Here is an 11447-nt window from a genome sequence, read left to right as displayed (position 1 = left end):
GTACATGCTAAATTATGTATTAACACTCAGAGTTGGTCACAATATCAAGCTAACAATTGATTCATCAAAATTCTATTTAGACTTATTACATTACAATTCTAAGTGAAACTAGGGCCAATTCAGCCAAATTGGTAAGCTAATCACAAGGTTCTGAATTTCACTCCTAATGGAAGCAACCAACCTTCTAAGTTTGAACCGATCAGCAATAGACTGTCAGCTAAGGTCACAAGTTTTATTCCGTACACCCTATGACACTATTGAGTGGTGGCTGCGATTTCTCTAGACATTTAAAAAAACAAAAAATTCTAAAAGTCAAACGGAACAAGTATCAAATAGTTTGTAGTTTAGCAGGGCGGCCCTCAAACATTTGTGAGATTGCCATCTGCAGATCATCAACCGAGTACTTGATTGATAATGTCTTCCCCTTTTCAGACAATTGCTTCACAAATGAATTGTAAAGTGGAACCAATCCATTCAGTATACACTGATGCAGCTCTTGTCGAAGCTGCAAATCTGGGACCAACCATCTGGATTGAGTCCTATGAATTTCCTCAAACGTAGAATTGATGTCTTTAAGAATGTGTTTTCTACTCGAACATTGCCCACCAGCACAAAATCTGATGAATTTGAGACCAAACCCCATTTTCTTAATCAACATCCCATTAGACAAATCTTGCTGCATCTTGTTCCAGGTGCTAAGCATGTACGATTCTCTGGCAATTCTGATGTTTTCTTCCAAATCATGCACATACTCTTCCCCTATCGAATCTTTCATTAGCGCACATTCTTGTACTTGTAACACAATGTATCTAACGTTGTTCATCAAGAACAAATGCTCATACCCATAATCTTTGTGCTGTTTGGATTTGATCTTCAGGTTGCAGTGTAGACTGGTAATTATCCAAACCAGGTGTGAGGCTAGTGGCGACTGATTCTCCCTGTCAATGAATCTTCTGTTGAGAACAGTGTCCCCCATCCGTTCGATCATTATCTCGGGTTTTGATGTTATTAAGGTTGTCAGAGGTTGGCCATATCCATATATCATTTTGGTTAAGTATTCCATCACGTATGTAGTTAAGGGATGAACTCCATCTTCCACTCCTGTGACAGACCATGAGTGTGCCAGAACAGAATGCTCAAAATTGTGCAGGATGTCCCTGGCAGCCTGGCCAAGCTGGGAAACTGTTGTTTTGGCTTGAATTTGAACCCACTCTGATGATTTTGCACTGAATATGTACTCGATGTCGGGCAGGAGAGACGACAATCTCTCGTGCAAGTCGAGGATCTTGAACAACCGTTCTGCAGAAGGGCGGATTGAGCTGACTGCCTGTGCGAAGGCGAAGAACATAGTGACATGATCTTTCACAATTTCCATGAAAAATGCATCGTCCTTGACGGTTTGCAGGTCTTCGAATACTTCTTGGCACATTATCTTTTCTCTGCAGAATAGATTCTCTATGCAGAATTGAGCTGCTCGAATCCACTGTCCAATCTTCTCTTCGAGCTCTTCCCATTGCATCCTCCGAATGTCAGATATGCTTAGTTTCTCGATGCCAATTCGTCTGAAATTGGCATCGAGGTGGGATTTTCGGGCAGTTCTGTAGAGGGATTTGCAGTCATGGGGATATCCCATGAGGCTCATCCTCTCTGCAATCGACCTGAGATCATGGACACACCCCACTATAGATCCTGCAAAGGAGTAGCCTCCAGTGCTGAAGGAGCTTGAATAAGCAGGAGAAATTTCTGTATAAGTAGTTAAACAACTGCTGTTTAATATGGTTTGAAACTGGTTCTTCAACTGGTTCTTGGCAATATGAACTGTGCTCTCCAGTTTGGTCCTATCTTCTGGTGAGATCTGGGCTGATTCTATGGATTTAACTATTTCATCAATAGCCTGCAAGTATTCATCCATGTCACAATGATCACCCTCAATGGTCAACCATTTTCTTCCTCCTCCTGCATCTGCTGAATCATACTGCAATACTACTTTTACTGCTTTTGAGAGGGCTGTATCAAAGCTCTCCGGCAAATCCATGGTGTATATATGGAAATGATTCTTGAGCAAATGGGCAATGGGGATTAGGGAACTTCTCTTTTTGTTTTCTTTGTTAGCTTGAAGACATTTGGGATCATTTGATACAGAAATTAGAGGTAATCACCTCAAGAGAAATGGTTAGGAAATACCCACCAAAGTGATGGCCCCACATGGGTGCTTGATTTTTCATGGAGTGCGGTAACCTTATACTTTTTACTCTCTTTTTCTAAAAAAAAAATTATTTTATAAAAAATAGTAAGTTATAATTTTGGGCCAGCCGTACAATTGAATGGAAAAGTTAGTAAGCGAGCTGTTATAACATTACAAAGTTAATATGTAAAGTTTTGAATTAACTCAGAGAGGTAAGGATAATGTAGGTAGACAATAAAAAGTTACTGGGTATCAATTTTCTTTATGTAGCTAGAATACCGTGTGGAATGTTAGCCAATAGCCCAATAGCGTTGTGATTGTGATTTCAAAGAAACTGCAGAAAGCCAAGTCTGAATTTTCCTCTACTTCTTCTGGAATTGCTAGTTGGTGTGGCTAACACAATTACACAACAGCATATACCATATAGTAGTAAATGCGGATGTGACATGTTGGACTGTGTTATGGATTATCCACAGCTTATAGTAGTTATTAGTTAATTAATGCGAATGTGACATGCTGGACTGTGTTATTGATTATCCAGTTGGATTTGGATTATATATGTTTTACTGTTTTTTTCTGTTTCCCACATGATTTTTTTTTTTTTTAGTTCTACTGACTTTGCTACATTGTAGTATCTGTCCATAGCTACTTCTTAAATTTTCCCACATGACTTATGAATGCTTGAAGGTTAAAAAGTAAGTGAGGTAACATAAAATAAAGATACATAGGCACACAATTTTTGACCGGTCAAGATTCTTGATATAGAAGTTTTGAATCCATTTGCTTTGTTAAATGCGTTTTAAAAGTGCAAAATTATCACCTTCTGATTTTATTGAAGAAGAAAAGAAAGTACTTTTCCCTTTTAAATCAAAGCATATTAATTAACGCAAAGTGAAAAATAAAGTAAATATAATATTATTCTTTCGTTAAATTTCAAATTACAAAGTTTAATATGTGTGAAGTTTAGTGGGTCGTCCATCTTTCATGTTATGCACTTTTAGGCCATTCTCTATAGTGTGAGGTTTTTGAGGAGATTTTGAAGGTATAAGTCGTATAATTAAGAAAGAAAAAATGAGAGTGGAGGAAAAAAGAAAAGAAAAAAAATAAAAAATTGAAATAAAAAGAATAAAACAATGGATCCGGGCGCAAACTCTCCCCAGGCAAAAATCCAAAATTACAGGAAAAAAAATTCTCCAAAAATTCACCCCTCACATTTGTTAAAAACTCACCCTTTAGTTTTTACTATTCCAAAAACTTCACAAAAACAATTAACGTAGAAGACCTTAGACATGAGTCAATGATGAGATTATAAGGGCATCTTGATATGCTATAAAAAAAAAAAGGAAAGAATGTCAAATAAGCCATTGAACTTATCGCTTTTGTACAATTGGCCCATTGAACTTAAAAAGTGTGCAATTCAACCATCAAACAAGCAAAATTTGTGCAATTAGCCCATTAAGAGTGGCATTTTCTTCTATCATACTAGTTGGGAGTCAATATTGAAATGTTTTTAACTCAAATTGAATTAAAAAAATTTGTAAAAATGGTCCAATTGCACAAATTTTTCTTGTTTGATGGTTGAATTGCACACTTTTTTAAGTTCAATGACCCAATTGCACAAAAACGATAAGTTCAGTGGTCTATTTGACACTTTTTCCAAAAAAATATAGTGGTATTGAAATACGGGTTGAAATATAAGTTCACTGAGGGTTATAACAAATACTTGGTATAATTATGTTACTACTAGACACTAAGCTAGGACAATAAACTTTTAAGAATCCAAGCAATATCATATTTACATTGCGTGAACATTCAATTAAAATAAAGGGATAAACTACAAATAAGCCATCGTACTATTTGGGAACAAGTAATAAGGCTATAGAACTCGAATAACTCCCAAATAAGCCATCGAACCCAGAAAAATAAAGCAATTGAGCCACTGAAACCGGAAAAAGAGCTATTAACCCATTTTTAAAATTTCCGGCGACATATTCCAGCACCAACGACCATTTCAACGCAATTTATTAACACTCATTTTTTCAAATTTATTTTTTTAGATTAATATTATAAAATTAACAAAATTTTAATTTTAAGTAATTTTTAAATCTTATATTTAAAATATTTTTGGATATATTCGATTTAAATGGAATAAATATAATTTTTTTGATAAATATAATTTTTTATTTTTAAGTCTAATATATGTAAGATTTTTACATTTGATATCCAAACTAAATTTATATCTGTATATAACATAACTAAAAATATAATATATCTGAACCAAATTTTTATTAAGTTTCAACTAAAATTTAATTTAGATAATATTAATATTAATAATTTTGAGCTATTATTTTAGATATATTCATTTTCCTTTGAAGTCTAATATATGTGAAATTTCAATATCCAGTATTTGAGCCAAACTTGTATTACGATATAATATAACTAAAAATATCTGAACCAATAATCTATTGAGTTCAATCAAAATCTAAAACTTGGTGTATAGTTCAAGTTTTAATTGTGATAATGTGAGCAATGTCTAACAAGCGTAAGCAAATAAGTTAACTTTATATAAATAATGAGTAGAAAAGAAAGAAGATGGTGATAAATAAAATAAGATGATAATTAATTTAATCATAGACTCATAGTAGTTTTTTTTTTTTGTTTTTTTTTTGTTTTTTTTTTTGTTTTTTTTGTTTTTGTTTTTGCTCATAGTAAGTTTTTTGTAAGTAAATAATTGTGAGAATGTGGTTATAGTGATATATAACCAAATAGATTATAGATGATTATGTTTTCCATTTAAAAAACAGTTTTTAAAAGTTTTTTTAGAAAATTTATTTCTAGTTTTCAAAATAGAAAACTATGCTAATAAACATGTTTTATGGTTTCTATTATCTAATTCTCCAATTTTCTAGTGATAAGCCATGTAATGGCGCATAATTGTGTTTCATTTTGTGTCAATTTTGCTTGAATGTGGGTGAGTGTGGTGGTACAAGGTTTATTTTGTGCTGTTTTTTGTCGTAGGGAGAAAAGATTGGACCAAGATGCATGAGTTGGAAAAGATGATACTTTTGAGAGAGTTTAAGGTAAAAAACGGCAAAACAGAGACTCGAGAGCAAGACACGGAGCATAAACGACGTCCAAAAGTACTTCTGGGAGGGTGTAATGATGGAGTTCACGGTGTGAACTCCATCGTGACATCCTGACCAGCTCTTGGATGATCAAGACATTCAGGTGTTACACTGATGGTCACGTGGTGACCACCAACATGACGCCTAATCATCCGCAAAGTGGACTAGCTTGCCACAATGAAGGTCACATGTGACCTCCATCCTGACCTGCTGTAACACCCCAATTTTCACATCTTGGATTTATTACAAAATCCTTAAAATATAATACATTGCGGAAGCGTCTAACCAGCAGAAAACTGGGTGTTACCGCCACGCTTAGGTATCTTTCCTATACCCAAACGCTAAGGCTAAACTTACAACCTCAAATAACCATATCAATCTCCAGATATGTACATATGGAAATAATTCCTCAGGGTGTCTATTCTAGGATAGAGTAATCTTCCACCTCGACTTCCATCCTATTCAGAGCTCATCGGGCCACAGAGGCCCACGCTAGACTGCATCTAATAAAGTACACAATGAAGTGTAGTTAGCGCGACGGCTAAGTAAGGATATCCATTATCACTCGAAAATAAACAAAGGTTTTCAAAATAATTATTCAACAAGAACAAGGTAAGATAACATTACCCAACAATCGCAATCAACCTGCAAACATTTTTAACAACAAGTAATTTCACTTCATTTCAGTAAATCGAGCAAATAACTCAGTCATTAATTCACCCGATGGTTAGCTCTCACACATCACCCATGGTACACAATTCTCGCCTTACTCATAAGTGGGGTACGAAACACATCCACTATTAGATCTCGGTNTTTATTAAGTTTCAACTAAAATTTAATTTAGATAATATTAATATTAATAATTTTGAGCTATTATTTTAGATATATTCATTTTCCTTTGAAGTCTAATATATGTGAAATTTCAATATCCAGTATTTGAGCCAAACTTGTATTACGATATAATATAACTAAAAATATCTGAACCAATAATCTATTGAGTTCAATCAAAATCTAAAACTTGGTGTATAGTTCAAGTTTTAATTGTGATAATGTGAGCAATGTCTAACAAGCGTAAGCAAATAAGTTAACTTTATATAAATAATGAGTAGAAAAGAAAGAAGATGGTGATAAATAAAATAAGATGATAATTAATTTAATCATAGACTCATAGTAGTTTTTTTTTTTTGTTTTTTTTTTGTTTTTTTTTTTGTTTTTTTTGTTTTTGTTTTTGCTCATAGTAAGTTTTTTGTAAGTAAATAATTGTGAGAATGTGGTTATAGTGATATATAACCAAATAGATTATAGATGATTATGTTTTCCATTTAAAAAACAGTTTTTAAAAGTTTTTTTAGAAAATTTATTTCTAGTTTTCAAAATAGAAAACTATGCTAATAAACATGTTTTATGGTTTCTATTATCTAATTCTCCAATTTTCTAGTGATAAGCCATGTAATGGCGCATAATTGTGTTTCATTTTGTGTCAATTTTGCTTGAATGTGGGTGAGTGTGGTGGTACAAGGTTTATTTTGTGCTGTTTTTTGTCGTAGGGAGAAAAGATTGGACCAAGATGCATGAGTTGGAAAAGATGATACTTTTGAGAGAGTTTAAGGTAAAAAACGGCAAAACAGAGACTCGAGAGCAAGACACGGAGCATAAACGACGTCCAAAAGTACTTCTGGGAGGGTGTAATGATGGAGTTCACGGTGTGAACTCCATCGTGACATCCTGACCAGCTCTTGGATGATCAAGACATTCAGGTGTTACACTGATGGTCACGTGGTGACCACCAACATGACGCCTAATCATCCGCAAAGTGGACTAGCTTGCCACAATGAAGGTCACATGTGACCTCCATCCTGACCTGCTGTAACACCCCAATTTTCACATCTTGGATTTATTACAAAATCCTTAAAATATAATACATTGCGGAAGCGTCTAACCAGCAGAAAACTGGGTGTTACCGCCACGCTTAGGTATCTTTCCTATACCCAAACGCTAAGGCTAAACTTACAACCTCAAATAACCATATCAATCTCCAGATATGTACATATGGAAATAATTCCTCAGGGTGTCTATTCTAGGATAGAGTAATCTTCCACCTCGACTTCCATCCTATTCAGAGCTCATCGGGCCACAGAGGCCCACGCTAGACTGCATCTAATAAAGTACACAATGAAGTGTAGTTAGCGCGACGGCTAAGTAAGGATATCCATTATCACTCGAAAATAAACAAAGGTTTTCAAAATAATTATTCAACAAGAACAAGGTAAGATAACATTACCCAACAATCGCAATCAACCTGCAAACATTTTTAACAACAAGTAATTTCACTTCATTTCAGTAAATCGAGCAAATAACTCAGTCATTAATTCACCCGATGGTTAGCTCTCACACATCACCCATGGTACACAATTCTCGCCTTACTCATAAGTGGGGTACGAAACACATCCACTATTAGATCTCGGCGGGGTACACAACACATCCACCTTTCCAACTCTCACGTGGGGTACGAACCACATCCACGTTTAACTCACGGTGGGGTACGAAACCCATCCACCTTTAATTCACGAGTGGGGTACGAAACACATCCACTATTAGATCTCGGCGGGGTACACAACACATCCACCTTTCCAACTCTCACGTGGGGTACGAACCACATCCACGTTTAACTCACGGTGGGGTACGAAACCCATCCACCTTTAATTCACGAGTGGGGTACGAAACACATCCACTATTAGATCTCGGCGGGGTACACAACACATCCACCTTTCCAACTCTCACGTGGGGTACGAACCACATCCACGTTTAACTCACGGTGGGGTACGAAACCCATCCACCTTTAATTCACGAGTGGGGTACGAAACACATCCACTATTAGATCTCGGCGGGGTACACAACACATCCACCTTTCCAACTCTCACGTGGGGTACGAACCACATCCACGTTTAACTCACGGTGGGGTACGAAACCCATCCACCTTTAATTCACGAGTGGGGTACGAAACACATCCACTATTAGATCTCGGTGGGGTACACAACACATCCACCTTTCCAACTCTCACGTGGGGTACGAAACACATCCACGTTTAACTCACGGTGGGGTACAAAACACATCCACCTTTAATTCATCACACGACTCCATCACCAATAACTCACTCAGATATATTTTCCCAACCCGCATGCTTAGGTTAGTATTAATCACGTCACAGAAAATCAAGTATAGAGTCATAATAATGTTCAAAACATAATTATTTTCCATGTTAATATAATGCACAAAAATAATATTTGTCAAAATTGTTTCTAACCATCCTTTTCAGAAAATTTCAGCTTGGCGCAGTCCGAAAGATTGAGCCGGTAAAAATAGTTCCCGAACTCTTTTTCACTTGAAATTTTTATGGTAGGACCCTAACTCATAGTACTTGATGTTCATAAACAGTTTTGGTCATCAAGGTTCACGAATTATCACAGAAAATTCCATNTGCGAAAACCATACTTATACTACTCCGATCATTATGAAATTTTATATGTAGGTTCTAAACGTGTTGATCTACATGTCTACAAAATTTGGAGTCAAAATGCCTTACCAATTTTTCCCAATAAATCTCGGAAGTTACTGCCCGAGACTATCCTTATTTCTTTTCACTATTTTCACAAATATAAGCCTATATGGGCATAAATACAACATATACGTGTATAAATTAGCTATGGACATGCCTAGTAAATTTACCAAAAAAATCAAGGTAGAGATTTTGAGCCAACTTTTAGATCTATAACATAGCACAAAATCATCACGTAAAAATTCCTAACCGTATAATTTCCTAGCAATTGTTTATATTCAAGTGATTGAGCTAACTTAAGGGATTCCTTACCTCAATAGAAGATTTCTAAAACCGTAGAAGCGTTAGATCTTTCCTTGAATCCAAAGTCCCTAAAACATCACCATAATAACAATATTTTTCATGCACTTATATTAACACTTAAGTTAAAGCTTAAGTCTTAGAAGGAATCGAACCGAACAAAACCGAAGTTCTTACCTATAGTAGAGCTCTTGGAGTTGAAGAAATGCCTAAGTGTTCTTGGATCACAATGAAATGGAGAGTAGGAGAGAGATGAGATGATCTTGTTTGATATTGTTATTGAAGACCAAGCAATCAAGTACAAAGCCTCCATACCTCATTAATGTTACATTAAATGGCCAAATCTTAGTCTAGGATTGGATTTGCCACATGTCATCACCCCATGGATCCCTTATGAAGATATCAAATCTAATTGGTCAGTTTATGCTTAATCCAGATGAATGTTCGGAGGATTATAACTTAATTTGGGAAAATTCTAATACCAAAATTATCGTAAAAATATTCCCGTCGCAAATCACCAATTTTGGGAATTTTTCGGTATCCCGCTAAATTTAGGTACAGAGTCCGTAACAATTTATCCCTTACAGTCCATTTGAAATTTTTCTTGAACTAACTAGAAATTCAGGCTTAATCGCATGATATTTAATAATCCCAATTCTAGAAAATTCGAACTGAATCTATATCCTTAAAATTTTCTCGGTTCGTAACCGATACGTAGTTCGTAGCTTATCGATAATTAATCCTTAAGAGAAAAAGTTATTTCAAGCTCCGAATGGTTTTCTCTTAAATGTCATAGCTTAAAAAAAATTATATCGCTATTCTCGAATTTTAACTATGCCGTGAAAACCGAGGGGTTACACCTGCTAGGCCACCTTGCAGGTCCTAGGTGTTATGCTGGTTATCGCCAGTTGACACCCTGAGACTTGAGGGCTGATTCAGAGGGTTGCGATGTCCTTTATCATGACCTTTTATAATTCGCCAAAAAAAAAAAAAGAAAAAAAAAGAGAAGATGAATAGAGTATTAAAGAAAAATGTAACGGAGAATAACAGAATGCGTTATCGAGAGAATCAAAATGTATAATTAAATTTATATTCGTGATCAATTAAAAACCAAATTCACTATTATGCCGTATGCACAATTAATTTTTTCAACAATATCATATCAAAGTCCGATCTTTTTAAATCCGCGTAGAATTTATATGGGGAAGGGTCCCTTCAAAGTCAACCGTATACATAGTAGTTGTTTTATTATATTTATGTAATTTCATTTAATGTTACTCAATTATATTGAACCAATTATATTATTCCATCTATTTAATTTTATGTGTTTGATTTTATTGATACCAATGTACGTATTAATTAAAGAGTCAACAAGTTTACTAACACTGACATGACGAGTAATTAAACAAAGAGGCAACAACAGCCCAAGCCAAGGCCTAGCTTGGTATTGTTTAATTACACTTTTCGTCCCTAAGTTATAAGGTAATTGTAGAATTTGTCCATGAATGTTGATCATGCTTATTTTTCATCTCTAAATTATCAAAAGGAATAAGGTTCAAATTAGTCACTAAACATTACCTGAAAGTGCAATTAGGCCACTGAACGAAAATAAAAAGTGCAATTAGGCCATTGAACACTCCAAAAACATGCAATTTCACCTGATAAAGGAATGATATTATAGATATTGGACCGACCATTTCAATAATTTATTCCTACCATAACTTCAATGCTAATGCTAACTTTCATTTTTCACTTATATATGAATAAATACACTACACAAATGTACATGCAACTATTTCAGTGTTTTTATCTTCATTTAAATATGTCTTATTGTTTACATTTATATAATAGATTGTGTGCACTTAATAGTTTGCAGATTCTCACCGGAAACATGATTCTCATACGAATGCAAGCCTATGTATATACACATATTTGTAAGTGATGGGTAAATATGCACATGTACTAGTCAGTCCGTAAATCACCTGTCCGTCGGTCACCCAACCTGTCCGTCAACGGTCACCCAACCGGTCCGTCGACGGTCACCCGGTCCGTCGGCCGCATGATCGGAAGCAACACACCTTGTGGATTGGAGGCTCACGAGCGCGACAGTTGCTTGATGTGACGACCGACAACTTTTCGGGAACAGGGGATCCGTGTTTTCATCACCTCGAGCAACTCAACCACTTCGAGCAAACCGATGCGCATTTTGCGGAGTGACAGCCCATATGCCCTCCACTTGCATATCAGACACCATGTGCATAGTGAATCCACTTTGTATAAA

General features: G+C 35.4%; 1 protein-coding gene across 1 annotated transcript; it reads right to left on the bottom strand.

The window, feature by feature from the left end:
* Window positions 1-328: 328 nt before the first annotated feature.
* LOC116014891 (exocyst complex component EXO70A1-like) lies at window positions 329-2035 on the bottom strand. Its single transcript, XM_031254852.1, has one exon. The coding sequence runs from the start codon at window positions 2033-2035 to the stop codon at window positions 329-331; it is 1707 nt and encodes a 568-aa protein (XP_031110712.1).
* Between the last annotated feature and the right edge of the window lie 9412 nt (window positions 2036-11447).

The sequence above is a fragment of the Ipomoea triloba genome, chromosome 4 (genome assembly GCF_003576645.1).
Source record: "Ipomoea triloba cultivar NCNSP0323 chromosome 4, ASM357664v1".
Lineage (NCBI taxonomy): Eukaryota > Viridiplantae > Streptophyta > Magnoliopsida > Solanales > Convolvulaceae > Ipomoea > Ipomoea triloba.
The sequence above is the reverse complement of the archived record's forward strand: the minus strand, read 5'-3'. Positions and strand labels throughout refer to the sequence as shown.

Coding starts and splice junctions, on each gene's coding strand:
- LOC116014891 (XM_031254852.1), bottom strand. CDS start 2,035: ATGGATTTGCCGGAGAGCTTTGATACAGCCCTCTCAAAAGCAGTAAAA.